This window comes from Lynx canadensis, chromosome E2, assembly GCF_007474595.2.
Source record: "Lynx canadensis isolate LIC74 chromosome E2, mLynCan4.pri.v2, whole genome shotgun sequence".
Classification (NCBI taxonomy): Eukaryota; Metazoa; Chordata; class Mammalia; order Carnivora; family Felidae; genus Lynx; species Lynx canadensis.
This window is the reverse complement of record NC_044317.1, coordinates 44,959,755-44,975,775: the sequence shown is the minus strand read 5'-3', so window position 1 is coordinate 44,975,775 and position 16,021 is coordinate 44,959,755. Positions and strand designations below refer to the sequence as shown.

The window sequence follows — 16,021 nt, the reverse complement described above, 5'->3', positions numbered from 1 at the left end:
TGGTTCAGCCTTGCCGGCGCCTGGCCTGGACCTTTCTTGTGGGTCGCTTTCACCCAGCCTCCCACATACTGCGCTGTGGATGCGCATTCGGGCGTTTCCAGCAGGTGACGCTACCGCGTCCCCGCGGCGGGGCATGGGGGAGGGGTTTGAGGTGTCTGGGCTGCTCAGTTGCGTTGCTCACGGGGCGGGGCCTCTGAGGAGGCCCTGCGCGTCTGGAGTGGCAGCGGTGCAAAGTGCCCGGGGTTGGGAAGTACGCGCCTGTCGGGTGGTTGGAGTTATTGGAAGAAGAAACTGTGGTGGGAGTCAGTGTGTGTGTGTGTGTGTGTGGTGATGTGTGTGAGAGTAAGGGGGCGTGGTTGCGTGTGAGTGTAATGGAGTAATTGTGATGGGATATATGATTGTGGTGTTGTGGTTGTGTGTGACGGTAGGGTGTTTGTGTGGTTCTCGGAGAAGGTCGATGGTGAGGTGTTTGTGATGTGTAGTGGTTCTTGTCTTATTTGAGTTGACTTCGGTGTAGCGTTTGTCATGGTTGGTAACTGCTTGGAAAAAAAATCTGTATAAATTTTTTTTGTATTTGGTTTTAAGCAGTCCTCCCTGCCCTCCTTGGCCACTCCTTAGTCTCCTTTGCTGTCTTTTTTTCCCTGGAAGTTCTTGGCGCTTTTCTGCTGCTTTCCAGTTTTCCTGTCGACCTTTTCCAGGTTCATTATCTCAGCATCAAATGGCTTGCTTCTTATCATATGTATAATTTAGCTATTGTTATGATAATAATGCTGCCTAGCAAACTACCCCTAAACTCAGTGACGAACTACAGCAAGCATTTATTCTCATGGTCACCTGTTCACAGGTTTTCTGTGTTGAGTTTACTTAGGCTGGGGTTGGCTGGACTGCAGTATGGATTTAGATCTGCTCCACATGTGTTCTTTCTGCTGCTCAGGCTAAAAGGACAGTGGTTAATCATGACATGTTCTCCTCATTATGAATCACCAGAGCCCAAGACAGATCATACAAACACCCTTAAAAACCTCTGCTCCTAAATATGCTAATAATACGTTAGTCAAAGCAAGCCACATGGCTAAGCTTAATGTCAGTTACACCCAAAATGGGAGCACAAGGCAAAGTTACATGGTGAAGAGTGAATATTAGTGGGGGGGGGGGGGGGGGGGGGGGGTGAAGAATTGAGACCAAGATTCTAATCTACCACATTACAAAACACGTCTCTTTATCCTGGTGAATGCCTTTTAGTCCAAGTTCTCTTTTGTCTGATAATATTCCTTTTCAGGTTTTGTTATTGTATTACCCAGGAATTTCATTTTCCAACCCCTTCTTTTTATGTTTTTATGCTTCAGATCTCTTGTAAAGAGTATATTGCTGGGCTTTTTACTCTTTTATCCTGTGTGAATGTTGTTTTAATAGGTGAGTTTAATTCCTTTGCATTTATTGGCATTGCTGATATAAATTTGTTTTTTACTTATTGCGACTTTTTTATTGTGCACATTTACCTTATTCCCCTTTCCCTCTTCAGTGCTTTGGTTTCTTTTATTTTCCTTGAATTTGTAATACGCACACATAGCAAAATCCCAACTTAAGATTTTCAAACACTTGAACTCCAAACTACCCACTCATTTCTGTGTTATTCTTGTCTAATGTATTACTTTCTTCTGACTTTAAATGCCCCAAGTTAGTAGAGTTCATTTGTTAAATACATATTTATGTGTATATATATATATGTGTGTGTGTGTGTGTGTATGTATATATAAAAATGTGTACATATGTGTTTTTATATATATGTGTATATGTGTATATATATTTTTAAATTTTGATAAAATAGAGATAACTTAGCACATAACATAAAATTTACCATCTTAATATCCGCACCCCCATTTTAATTGCAGCATTATTTACAATAGCCAAGATAGGGAAACATTCATCGACAGATAAACAGGTACAGAAAATGTGGCATATATATACAATGGAATATTATGCAAAGAAGGAAAACCTGCCATTTGTGACCACATGGATGAACCTGGAGAACAATTATGCTATGTGAAATAAGCCAGTAGCAGGACAAGTACTACATAATTCCGTTTGTATGACATATATAAAACAGATTCAAGAAGCATGAGAAGAGAAAAATGGTTGCCAGAGCTTGGGAGTAGAGGGAAATGGAGAATTGTTGTTCTGTGGGTATAAAGTTTCTGTTGTGCAAGATGAATAAGTTCTAGAGATCAGTACAACATAGAACCTATATTAACAAAGCAGTATTATGAACTTTGTTAAAACTATAGATTTCATGTTAATTATTCTTACAGAAACAAAACACAAAAGAACACGAAATTTTTAGAGGTAATAGATATGTTTAGTACTTTGGTTATGGAATTGGTACTGGATATATGCATTTGTCCAAACTCACCAGGATGTATATGTTAAATGTGTGCAATTTTTTGTGTATTAATTATACTTCAATAAAGCTAAAAACATTTAACATTTTAATCATTTTTAAATGTTGAGTTCAATGGCATTACATTCATATTGCTATAACACTATCACCATCCGTCCATCCATCCATAGAACTCTTCATCTTGCAAGACTTTATACCCATTAAACAATAATTCCCCATTCCTTGGATTCCCCAGTCTGAGCGACTATTCTACTTTCTGTCTATATGAATTTGACTTAGTACCTGATATAGTTTGGATCATACAGTATTTGTCTTTTTGTGACTGGTTTAACTTAGCATAATGTCCTCAAGATTCATCCATGTTAAAGCATGTATCAGAATTTCCTTCCTTCTTAAGGCTAAGATTCCACTGTATGTATGCACCACATTTTGTTTATCCATTCATCTGTCAGCACATTCTTTGGTTGCTTCCACCTTTTGACTATTGCAGATAATGCTGCCGTAAACATGGGTGTACAAGTCCCTGCTTTCAGGTTTTTTGGGTACATCCCCAGAAGTGGAATTTTAGGATCATATGGTAATTCTGTTTTTCATTTTTTGACTGCCATACTGTTTTCCATAGTAGCTACACCATTAAAAAAATTTTTTTTTAATGTTTATTTTGGGAGGGGGGGGAGAGACAGAGTGTGGCAGAGAGAGAGGGAGACATAGAATCTGAAGCAGGCTCCAGGCTCTGAGCTGTCAGCACAGAGCCTGATACGGGGCTTGGACCCATGAACTGTGAGATCATGACGAGCTGAAGTCAGCCGCTCAACTAACTGAGCCACCCAGGCACACTGTGGCTACACCATTTAAAAATTTTTTAAATGTTTTTTAAATTTATTTCAGAGAGAGAGCAAGCAGGGGAGGAGAAGAGAAGAGAGGGAGACACAGAAACCAAAGCAGGCTCCAGGCTCTGAGCTGTCAGCACAAAGCCTGATGCGGGGCTCAAACCCATGAACCCTGAGATCATGACCTGAGCTGAAGTCGGACGCTTAACTGATTGGGCCACCCAGGTGCCCTGACACCATTTTTTTTTTAATTTTTTTTTTTAACGTTTATTTATTTTTGAGACAGAGAGAGACAGAGCATGAACGGGGGAGGGGCAGAGAGAGAGGGAGACACAGAATCAGAAGCAGGCTCCAGGCTCTGAGCCATCAGCCCAGAGCCTGACGCGGGGCTCGAACTCACGGACCTCGAGATCGTGACCCGGGCTGAAGTCGGACGCTTAACCGACTGAGCCACCCAGGCGCCCCGCCCTGACACCATTTTAATGAACATATTTTTTTGAGCACCTATCATCAATGGCAAAAACAGATAAAATAAATCCCTGTTTTCATGGAGTTTATATGAGGGGATACACAGACAATATGTATGATAAATAAATTATATAGTTTGTTAGTGATAATTGCTACAGGGGAAAAAATAGAAACTGTGTGACGGATATTAGGATATTAGATATTAGGATATCTCAAAATTATTGTAATTGAACGTTACTGTTTTATTTTGTTCTGTTATACAGTGCAAGGATTATTCTCTTGCATATTATTATTTTACTTTTTACCTACTAAAGGCTCAGAGCAGATGATAATATTTCTTAACTTGGCCATTTTATTCATCCAATATCATTGTGATGTGAGTATAATTCTCATTTCAGATGAAGAGTATTGGAATTCTAAATTGCAACTCTTTTACCTCAGTTGCGAAGATAAATGGGAAATGGAATAGCTGCAGCTCTCTTTTACTCCAAATCTAGAGTTGCTGCAAAGCTGTTTTTTTTTTACTCACCTTTGTATTTGTCTCTTCACAGGGTCTGCACCTTTATGTTCACAGAAGATATTTGAAGAGCAGACACTATGTGAACATCACTGTAGTGTTTACCTTGTTTATCTATAGTCTTGGTGTTTCTCCTGAGCACTTGGTTCAACCTAGGTTGCTAAGTCTTTGAGTTTTCCTCCAGATTTCTGCTGTCTCTGGATCCAGCCTCTCTGGTCAGTGATTCCAATGAATGTGAATTATAAGCAAGGAAGTTAATTGTTTGGGGCTGTATTAGTTATCTACTATTGTGTAACAAATTACCTTAAAATTTAGTGGCTTAAACAACAGGAAATATTTATTGTCTCACTTTCTGTGGGGAATGAGGAACAATTTATCTGGATACTGTGGCTCAGATATTTCATGAAGCCGCAGTCAAGATGTTGACAAAGCTGCAGTCTTTGGAAGACTAGATTAGAGGTGGAGGATTTGCCTCCTAGGTGGCTGGCAAGCTAGTGTTAGCTGAGGGCAGGAGCCTCTCCCTATCGGTGGTTGAGTGTCTTCATGGAATGGTGGCTGGCTTCTCTCAAAGTGCATGGTTCAAAAATGTACAATATAAAAACCACAATGTCATATATTGCTTAATTTCGGAAGTCACACACTGTCATTTCTGCAACATCCTATTGGTTAAACAGATCGACTCTATTCAGCATGGGAAGGGTGTACAAAAACCATGAATACCATAAGGCAGTGATCATTAGGAGCCATCTTGGAGGCTGGTTACCATAGGGATCTAGTGAGAAAAAACAAGTAAATTGGATTTGTATCATAAGCCCACAGGTCCTCCCTCCACAAAGATAAGACAGATCTGTGATATAACTAAAAGGAAGCCTGGAGGACAGGTATCCATCATGGAAGGAGACCTTCTGACCTGAGACCTCTCCTGGAGGCTGTAGAGTCCTGAGATAGAGTGGACCCTGGAATTGCTGGATCTGCAGCTTATTTTAACCCTTCTGCCCTGAGTGGGCAAAGCCTGAATGACTTCTCAACCTTGAGACATCAGCAGTAGCTGTGTGACAGTGGAGCGTTTTACCCAGATGATGGAAAGGAGAGGTGAGGTGGTTCAGAGATGAGCAGAGTTTAGGAGAGCAAGGCTGTACATTGAGGGGCAGAAAGAGTAAAAAGAGTTAGGAAATTCAGTACTCCTAACAAGAAAGTTCATATTGGTGGTAATTGACTGTGCAGGGTAGACATTTGTTTTTTATTTATTCACTTGATTTTTTTAAATAAGTATTTTAAATGTAATTTCTATCTCTCTTACATTTAGATTTTTTTGTAAAGGGCTGTCAAATATATAACCATAAGCAAAATTTCCTACTCTATCCTTTCGCATCCCTTGATCCCACTCCCTAGAAGCAACCATTTTGAACATTTTGGTGTTCAGTTCCACTTTCCTGAATAACATCCTCATACAGCTCATGCTTGATTTCTCAGTTTTAGATATTTCCTGGTGACTTTTGACAATGGAGATAGGGATTTATCTCTGTTTTCTACCTAACCTCTTTCTTGTCTTCCTCATCCTACCCTTCCCCCACTCACTTCTCCTAGTCCTTCTTTCTAATATGGTGTTATTAGAGGTTGAAGGTTGACCAGATGCCAGGATATGCATCTATTTTGGGGTGAGGGGGTGGGCTGGTCAGTTTTCCCAGCAAGAAGTCCTAGATTTTGCTTGAGGAGTATAAGCCAGAAATGCTTTGGGAAGGCAAATAAGGGTAGGAAGTGATGAGAGGGGAGAGGGAGGATACCTCATCTTTCAACATTACAACTTTCACTTTAATTCCCTTATTTTCTCTACATTGCTCCTGTTCCCATCCCTGCATTTGGTTCCCATCCCATACTCCTGGTACCTAGTGTCCCATTCCTAAGCCTTTCAAGGGTTCTGCCATGGTTTCCCCACCCTTCCCCCACCCTCACTTAAGCTGCAGCTTTCTCTAGTTAATTAGATAACAGTCATCTGTCTCTAGCTTCCAAAATTTTGTTGATATCTCTTATCTGAAGTCTCTATATTCTTTATCCTTGTGAAATTCAGCTTCCTTTGTTCCTTTACTTTCATCATGGTTGGGTTTGGAAGAGGGCAGAAGTAAATGCAAATATGCACTCTTCTATGAGTTTTTTAGATTAAAATTTAAATTAAATTGTTTGAAAATATCATTAGAATCATGATCGCATTTTATTTTTTCCATCATAAGAATGTTTCACAATGCCTATAACTTGTCTCTGATGAAAGTTTTCCCACGTTTTTTGCAGTGCTTCATAAATTATATAATTTTTTAATCTTTGTAGTATTTATTAGTATGTACTTGAAATAAATTTCCTAGTAAGAATAAAATAACAGGTTCCTAGGGAAAAGCTATATTGTCAATAAATTCATTGGGCACCCTGTACTTAGCCTTTCATAAATTCCCATTGGACCCTGTATGATTACATTAGTCTTTCATGTACATTTCAGCATCTCTATAGCCTAGCGGTCACTAACATTTCTCAGTGCTTTGAGGATCATTATAGATGATATTATAGCCACCTGGTACTGAAGATTTCTATAGTCCTTTGTCTGGAGCTCTGAAGTAAATTTGCTTTATTTCTCTTCCCTCAGCTTGGCATTCTCAGGACTCTGACCTTTTGGAGGAAGAAGACGATATGACCAGGTCTCTTGTACGTTTTAAGCATTTATTTGTTTCCTGTATTATTTTACAATGCAGTAGTAGTGGGTTACCTTAACATACCAGTATATTGGAAAAAAACTAAATTGATGAAAATTAAGGTGAGGAAAAATACAGATGGAAGATCAGAACCAGGTAAAATTTGGGATACGGCTATACAGAAACAGGCCCATACAAAGTTATTAAAGTTGAGTTCAATTTGAAAATGAGTGGGAGAAACAAAAGCAAACTGTGACACAAAGTTTATTCCATAATTTGCACTGTTTATGAGGAAAAAGCTATTAAGGAAGGAAGGAAAGAGAAAGCTTTTCATTGGCACCATCATTCTTATACTTTTAAGCTTAGATTTTTTCAAAGTCTGTCCTGGCCAAAGATTAAAAACTAAAATTATCTGGAAAAGTAAATAGAACACATCTTTAAAATGATCCTACATATATATTTTCTTCAGTTGAGATTTTTACAAATTGAGCTAAAACATACTAACATTCTATGGAAAAATCTAGTTCTCTTATCTATAGCTTTCCACATTTTTTTTTTTATTATTGACTCAGAGGATGCAGTATTCTTTGTCTTCTTGCAAAATGACTTGTTCTCCTTTGCTCTTAATTCTTTTTGTTTCCAATTCTAGAATCCCTTACACCTCTGTGGTTTAAATATTATCCACTTCGCTACCTCTTTTTCTCAGCTTATACTTTCCATCCTGAGACACACAAACACACTTCTTTTGGATGTGTGATCATGTGGTTCATGCAGTTATTTCTCCTGTTGGCAGAGTGCTTCCCTAGGCCTGTGGAGACTTAGGTTCATATCTTGGCCCAGCAACTTACTAAGTGCATGTTATGGGCAGGTTTCTTAATCTCTTTGGCTTTAATTGTTTATAAATGGGAATTATAATAATACTTACCCCATAGGAATATTGGGAGGGTTCAATGCATATACTAAGTGCTCCATAAATGATAAGTATTGTTAATAATTGTTAGCTGTAGAAGTCCTTCCCACCTGAAAAGGCCTTGGGATATGTTGGCTGTATTCATTGATTGCCTTTTTAGTTTGACATATGAAGCCAATGAGATAAAAGAGAATATGCCTGGTTTGGGTTCATACAATTAATCCTTCTTTTTGGTAAAACCCTTAAACACTGTAATAAGGCAAACAGCTTATTTTGCCTTTATAAAAGGGAACAGCTTTTGTAATGCCGCATAAATATACTAACAATTCTTAAAAACCAATAATTAAGAAAACAGAAAATATCACGAAGAACATGAAGAGGCAGTTGGAAGAAATGAAGGTGGCCAGTAAATATTTTAAAATATTAATGTCAAAAAGAAAAAGACTGTTCAGATTTGCAGTTACATTTTTTAGGCGTATTTTGAATTGGTGGGTAATGACCATCTTTTATAAGAAGATTCCAAATAATTAGTTCACACATGCATTTTGTCTATGTAGTAGAAATCTGGAGATCAAGCAGTTGTGGTGTGCAAGTGGGATACTCGTAGCTATCAAAAAATTCATAATAGCTCTTGTCAGATATGAAAGCCAAATGTTTTGGACTATCAAATAGAAATAGACTGCCTCTGTTCCTGGGCTTGCAGTCCCAAATTCATTCTACAATACGGATATAAATCTAGTCCATGGCAATTTTTATTTATGTGTGAATAAACTACAGCTAGAAAAGCAGCTAGAAAAATTTTTCTACGACAATAATAGCTTTATTATGTGCCAGGTGTATTATGCTATAAACTTTACGTAGCTTATTTCATGTAATCATTATCAGAAGCTTGTAAAGTAGATATTATTATTTTAGTTTTTACCAAGGAAGGAAGTAAAGCACAAAGGTTAAGAAGTTGGCATAACTTCATGTATGACGTGTATATTAAAGCCAGAATTCAAACCATACAACCTGACTCTAGGACCACACCATGATACTGTACAGATTGAAGCCCACTCATGAATGAAGGAATGCAATTGACTGTTCATATTATTTGTTCATTTTATATTAGTCTTTTTTCTACTTGATTTTAGGGAATTTTAAGAATGCCTGTTTTAGCATTAAGATTTATATAGATACCTTTGCCTAATCTATCACTTTTATGTTGTTTTGTATCTTTTGTTGTATAGACACTTTAAATTTGGATAGTTACATTTAGCATATTATAAATATGGGCCATATACAATAAGAATTCAGTCAATATACAGCATCAGTATATAATAGTCCTTTCTTTCATGAATTGCCAATGTTGGTCTTTTCTAAGATAGCTTTTTTTTTTTTTTTTAAGTTTATTTATTTTGAGAGACAGTACATGCAAGCAGGGGAGGGGAAGAGAGAGAAAGAGGGAGAGAGAGAATTCCAAGCAGGCTCTGTGCTGTCAGCACAGAGCCCGACATGGGGCTCAATCCCATGAACTGTAAGATCATGACCTGAAATGAAATCAAGAGTTGGATGCTCAACCAACTGAGCCACCTAAGCACCCCATTCTAAGATAGCTTTCATAATGTTAGGTTATAGAGATAGTCTGTTTTGAAAAGAAAACAGACCATTTTTGCATGTAGACCAGTTGTTCCAACACCGTTGTTAAATAGATATTTCCTTTGTGATGCCACCTTTATCGTGTACATGCTTAATTGTTTCTTAATTGTTTCTTTATTCTCTTTCTTTATTCTATTTGTCTACATCTATACCAGTACTATACTTCTGTGTGTGGGTGTGTTTACATTGTTTTAATTACCATAATTTTAAAATAACCCTGTTACATAGGCAAGGATTTCCCCATCTCCCACCACACACCACACATATGTTGTTCATAGTCTTTTAGAAATTTCTTAGCTACTTTGGAACCCCTGTGGTTCCACTTGAATTTTATTTATTTTTTATTTTTTTAAGTTTTTTTTTAATGTTTTATTTATTTTTGAAAGAGAGAGAGAGAGCAAGTCAGGGACGAACAGAGACGGGACAGAGGACCAGAAGCAGGCTCCATGCTGACAGCACAGAGCCCAATCCGTGGCTCAAACCCATAAACCCCCATGCTACCACATTTATTTACTATAATTCTATATGCCTAGTCATGTAAAAAGAGAAAAAAATGTGAGATACAAATTGGGAAGGTGTGTGCAAAATTATGATATCTAGATGATACAGTTATGGACGTGGGCAGCTGAAGAGAAATAATAGAACTCAATCTCATATGGACACAAAATTAATTTATATAAAACCAATAGCATTCTATATATAAATCACAACCAGCTCAAAAATAAAATGGAAGAGGGGCACATAGGTGGCTCAATCAGTTAAGCATCTGACTTGGTTTCAGGTCAGGTCATGATCTCACAGTTTGTGAGTCTGAGCTCTGCATCAGGCTCTATGCTGACAGTGTGGATCCTGCTTGGGATTCTCTCTCTCTCTCTCTCTCTCTCTCTCTCTCAATAAATAAATAAAATAAATAAACTAAAAATAAATAAAATGGAAGATAGTAAAAGTAGAAAAAAAACCATAAGGAAAAAAATATGGGAGAAAAAAACTTAAAATATTAATGTGGCCTAAAAGAGGATTTCAATACATTTTTAAAGCATATGTTTTGGATAAGATCCATCACTATTAAACCAATTTAATTTTAAATTAATCTTTAGACTTAGTAAAGATTCTAAATATTTTTCTTAGAATAAGGCAAGTCTATTCAAACTGAGTCTAGAATATATTTGAAAAGTAAGGATATAAAATAGCCAAGAAGAAATATGAAAAAAATGTTGTGTGTCATGCTCTAAGTTCTTAAAGGAATATTTAATATTTGTGTAATCTTTTTTTTTTGAGTTTTAAACTATTTACACTTTATTTTTTTTTCAATGTATGAAATTTATTGTCAAATTGGTTTTCATACAACACCCAGTGCTCATCCCAAAATGTGCCCTCCTCAATACCCATCACCCACCCTCCCCTCCCTCCCACCCCCCATCAACCCTCAGTTTGTTCTCAGTTTTTAACAGTCTCTTATGCTTTGGCTCTCTCCCACTCTAACCTCTTTTTTTTTTTTTCCTTCCCCTCCCCCATGGGTTTCTGTTAAGTTTCTCAGGATCCACATAAGAGTGAAACCATATGGTATCTGTCTTTCTCTGTATGGCTTATTTCACTTAGCATCACACTCTCCAGTTCCATCCACGTTGCTACAAAAGGCCATATTTCATTCTTTTCATTGCCACATAGTATTCCATTGTTGGTGGGAATGCAAATTGGTGCAGCCGCTCTGGAAAGCAGTGTGGAGGTTCCTCAGAAAATTAAAAATAGACCTACCCTATGACCCAGCAATAGCACTGCTAGGAATTTACCCAAGGGATACAGGAGTACTGATGCATAGGGGCACTTGTACCCCAATGTTTATAGCAGCACTCTCAACAATAGCCAAATTGTGGAAAGAGCCTAAATGTCCATCAACTGATGAATGGATAAAGAAATTGTGTAATCTTTAAAAAAAATTTTTTTAACATTTATTTTTGAGAGACAGAAAGAGACAGAGCATGAGCAAGGGAGGAGCAGAGAGAGACAGGGAGACACAGAATCCAAAGCAGGCTCCAGGCTCTGAGCTGTCAGCACAGAGCCCGATGCGGGGCTTGAACCCACAAACTGCGAGATCGTGACCTGAGTTGAAGTCAGATGCTTAACCAACTGAGCCACCCAGGCGCCCTGTTCTGTAATCTTTTTAAAGTTTATTTATTGGGGCACCTGGATGGCTCAGTTGGTTGGGCGTTAAAACAATAAGCATTAAAAAAATATAACTAATCAATTAATTAAAGTTTATTTACTTTGAGAGAGAGAGAGAGAGAGAGAGAGTGAGCACGAGGTGGGGAGAGCAGAGAGAGAGGGAGACACAGAATCGGAAACAGGCTCCAGGCTCTGAGCCATCAGCCCAGAGCCCGACGCGGGGCTCGAACTCACGGACCGCGAGATCGTGACCTGGCTGAAGTCGGACGCTTAACTGACTGCGCCACCCAGGCGCCCCTATGCTAGACATTTTTAAATGTCATTATGCTGTCAGTGCATAGCCCAACTTGGGACTTGAACTCACAAACCACGAGATCATGACCTGAGCCAAAATCAAGAGTCGCACATTTGACTGACTGAGCCACCCAGGTATCCCTAATATTTGTGTAACTTTAGGAAAAAATAATTTTTTAGAAAAAGTTGCCAGCATCATATATACTACAGAAGTGACATGCAATTGCCTTTATGCCTTTATTGTAAACTTTGTCATTTTTTAAAAAGATTTGTCCTAATAAGTATCTTAAAAATGGAGAGGAAAGTGCTGTGGTACCAGCAAGACCTTTGGAGATGTTAAATCTTGTTGCCAGGGCTATGGGGATACCCATCTTTTTTTTTTTTTTTTTTTTTTTTTTTTTGACAGGAAAAGGAATAAAACTTAATGACACAAAATCTGTGGGATTTTTTTGTTTGTTTTTGTTTTGTTTTTTGAGGGAGAGAGAGTCTGAGAGAGAGTCAGGGAGGGGCAGAGGGACAGGAACAGAGAATCTTAAGCAGGCTCCACACTGGGCTCTATCCCACTGCTGTGAGATCATGACCTGAGCCGAAATCAAGAGTCGGACGCTTAACCAGACTAAACCACCCAGGTGTCCCATGACACAAACTTTGAATTTATGTTTTTTAAGGTTCAATCTCTTTGTTCCTTACTACTAATATGGCATTTTTAACATATATATGTAAAGAGAGTTAACATCTTAGGAAAGTAGACTATTTTAAAGCACTGACTCATCTTTTTATACAGTCAGAAATTAACCCATATTTATTTCAAGGTCTTTTGTTACTTGTTTTATATGTTTTTTCAGGAGTGTGATCTTCATTTGTTTTTTTTTTCCTCTGTGAGATTTATGCTCATTTACTAGATTTAGTGGAAAAGATGTTTTGATGCTAATTTATTAGAACTCATGAAAAATGCATTTTCTCTTTTGTTGTTTTTCCTTATCTTTGTTATACTTTATATTCCTTAGGGATTATATATTCCTAAAACATTTATTGAATGATTACTGGGTCCCATGCTTAGTTCTGAGTGCTTCTCATTTTTTGTCTCCTTTAGTTCTTACGTCAACCTGTTGAGGAAAATGACACTTTACAGATGAGGAAACTGAGACTCAAATTTGGCTATTGTTGAGGTCACACAATTAGTAAATTTTGAAGCCAGTAAATTTTGATGTCAGACTCTACAGCCTCACTGTTAACCAGGAAAAATGTCTAAATCGAGTTCTACTTTGAGAGCCTAGTACTTTGAAAATTTTTTCCAGTTAGGTATGTGTTAATTAGATATCTATTCTGCTTTTCTGCTTCTGTTATCATGCTTGGCATCTGTAGGTTGACTATGTGGGTTTGGGGCTCTGCTTTGGGATGCAGGTCAACTGGTCTTGCCAGATCACTAAAGTACGTGAACGAAGTCAAGTGAAGAGCTTGCCCCAGGAAACTGCTGCCCTTTCACCTGAATGAATACATGACAAGCAGACTTGAGGCTACCCAACAGCTCAAGTCGAAGCTGTGAATTGTCTTTTCACTTTCTTGATGATGGCCTTGAAAGCACAAAATTTTTATATTTATCTAATGTCCATTTCCCCCCCCTTTTGTTGCTTATGCTTTTGGTGTCATATCTAAAAATCCATTGCCTAATTCAAGATTACAATTAACACCCATTAACATTGTCATAATATCTCTATTTTTATTTCAGCTCCTTTAATTCTTTTTCATTTGTGCCTTTGGTTTTACTTTGTATCGTGTATACAATACATTGAGTATAGTGTTTAGATTAAATCTTCATTCTCCATCTCCATATTTGTCATCATCTTACAAAATTGAGTATAGTTTTTGGATTAGATCCATTCTCCATCCTCCATATTTGTCATCCTCTTTCAACATTTTCATCTCTTTGTTATTTTACTTTGCATCCTAGGAGAGCTTCTTAGTTCTCATGTCCATGGTCACATTGACAGCTCTGTCCTTTATACCCTCCAATATCGATTAAAAAATATTTTTCATCTCCTGGGTATTTTAATTCTGTAGTTGAATCTCTGTTATGTTGGCATTCCTTGATCTTGCCCATTTCCTTTTTCATCTCATCCCTGTTTTACGTTTCAGCCAGATCTCTCCTTCAGCATAGAGCTTCCCTCCTCTCTCCAAACACACCTCCCTGTATTCACCAACCTGGAAGCTCCTACACCTATGTTTTCTTCTAAAAATTGTATAGTTTTAACTCTTAGCTTTAGGTCTTTGATTCACTTGGAGTTAATTTTTGTACCTGGTATGAGGTAGGGATTCAACTTCACTGTTTTGCATTTAGATAATCTGGTTGCTCCAGCACACGTGTTGAAAAGACTATTCTTTTCCCCAGTGAATTGTCTTGGCACCTTTGCGTAAAATCACTAAAATGTGAGGGTTCATTTCTGAAATCTCTGCTTTATTCACATTGATGTCATATGTCTATACTTATGCTAGTACCGTAACTGTCTTGATTATTGTAGCTTTGTATTATGTTTGAAATTGGGAAGTGTTGAGTCCTCCAGGTTTGGTTTTTTTTTTTTCTTTTTCATGATTGTTTTGACTGTTCTGTGTCCCTTGCATTTTTATAAGAATTTTATTAGGATCACCTTTGCCATTTCTGTAAAAAAAAAAAAAAAAAAAAAAAAAAAAAAAAAGGCAACTGGTATTTTGATAGGGACTCCATTGAATTTGTAGATCAGTTTGAGGTGTATTGTCATCTAATATCGTTTTACAATCCGTGCACATGGGGTGTTTTTCTTTTTTTTAGGTCTTTAAAATGTCTTTCAATAATATTTTATAATTTTCAGAATATAAGTTTGACAAGTATTTGTTAAATTTGTCCTTAAGTATTTTATTCTTTTTGATGCTATTGTAAATGGGATTGTTTTCTTAATTTTATTTTTTGTTTATTTATTATTTTGAGACAAAGGGAGAGAGTGCAAGCACATGAGCAGTGGAGGGGCAGAGAGAGAGAGAGAGGGAAAGAGAGGGAGAGAGGGAAAATCCCAAGCAGGCTCCCCACTGTCAGCATGAATTCCAATACGGGACTCGAAATGACAAAGCATGAAATCACAACCTGAGCCGAGATCAAGAGTCAGACTCTTAATTGACTGGACCACTCAGATGCCCCTTTATTTCATTTTTGGATGTTCTCTACAAGTGTCTAGAAATACAGGTGAGGTTTTTGTGTTGATCTTATATCCTGCAAACTCGCTGAGTTGTTTATTAGTTCTAATAGAATTGTAGTGGATTCCTTAGATTTTCTATATACAAAATTATGCCATATGAAAATAGTTTTACTTTTTCCGTCTAATCTGGATGCCTTTTATTTCGTTTTCTTGCCTGATTACTCTGTCTAAAACATTCATCACAATGTTGAATAAAAGTGTACATCCTTGTCTTGCTCCTGACCTTAACAGGAAAGCATTTAGTCTATTACCATTTATTATGTTAGCTGTAGATTTTCTGTAGATGCTTTATATAGCATTGAGGAAGTTTCCCTTTTTTGCTAGTTTGTTGAGTGTTTTTATCATGAAAAGATGTTGGAGGTTTTTTTTTTTTTTTTTAATGTTTATTTATTTTTGAGAGAGCACAAGCAGGGGAGGAGCAGAGAGAGAGAGAGAGATAGAGAGAGAGAGAGACAGAATCTGAAGCAGACTCCTGGCTCTGAACTATCAGCACAGAGCCCAATGCAGGGCTCAAACCCACGAACTATGAGATAGTGACCTGAGACGAAGTCCGACGCTCAATGGACTGAGCCACCCAAGTGCCCCCAAATTTTGGGTTTTGTTAAGTGCTTTTTCTGCATCTGTTGAGATGATCATGTGGTTTTTGTTCTTTATTCCGTTGATACCATGTATTTCATTAATTGACTTTCAGGTGTTAAACCAATATTGCATTCCTGGGATAAATCCTTCATAATCATTTTTATATATTTTTGTCTGTTTTTAAAAAAAATTATGTTTATTTATTTTTGAGAGAGAGAGAGGGCATGAGCAGGAAGGGACAGAGAGAGAGGGAGACAGAGAGTCCGAAGCAGGCTCCAGGCTTTGAGCTGTCAGCACAGAGCCCGATGTAGGGCTCAAA

General features: G+C 37.6%; 1 protein-coding gene across 9 annotated transcripts in view; it reads left to right on the top strand.

The window, feature by feature from the left end:
- Positions 1–16,021, top strand: part of ZNF568 (zinc finger protein 568) — a 153,384-nt gene that overhangs the window by 71,818 nt on the left and 65,545 nt on the right. Inside the window, exons 1-5 of one of the 9 annotated variants that reach the window (XM_036064240.1) lie at positions 2–104; positions 1,347–1,413; positions 4,248–4,428; positions 5,026–5,305; positions 6,846–6,904. In XM_036064240.1, coding sequence (XP_035920133.1) covers positions 5,290–5,305; positions 6,846–6,904 — 75 coding nt within the window. In that variant the 5' untranslated portion in view covers positions 2–104; positions 1,347–1,413; positions 4,248–4,428; positions 5,026–5,289. Of the gene's footprint in view, positions 105–175; positions 297–1,166; positions 1,414–4,247; positions 4,429–5,025; positions 5,306–6,845; positions 6,905–16,021 lie in introns of those variants that run through there. The other 8 variants (XM_036064238.1, XM_036064241.1, XM_036064239.1 and 5 more) reach the window with 8 other exon arrangements.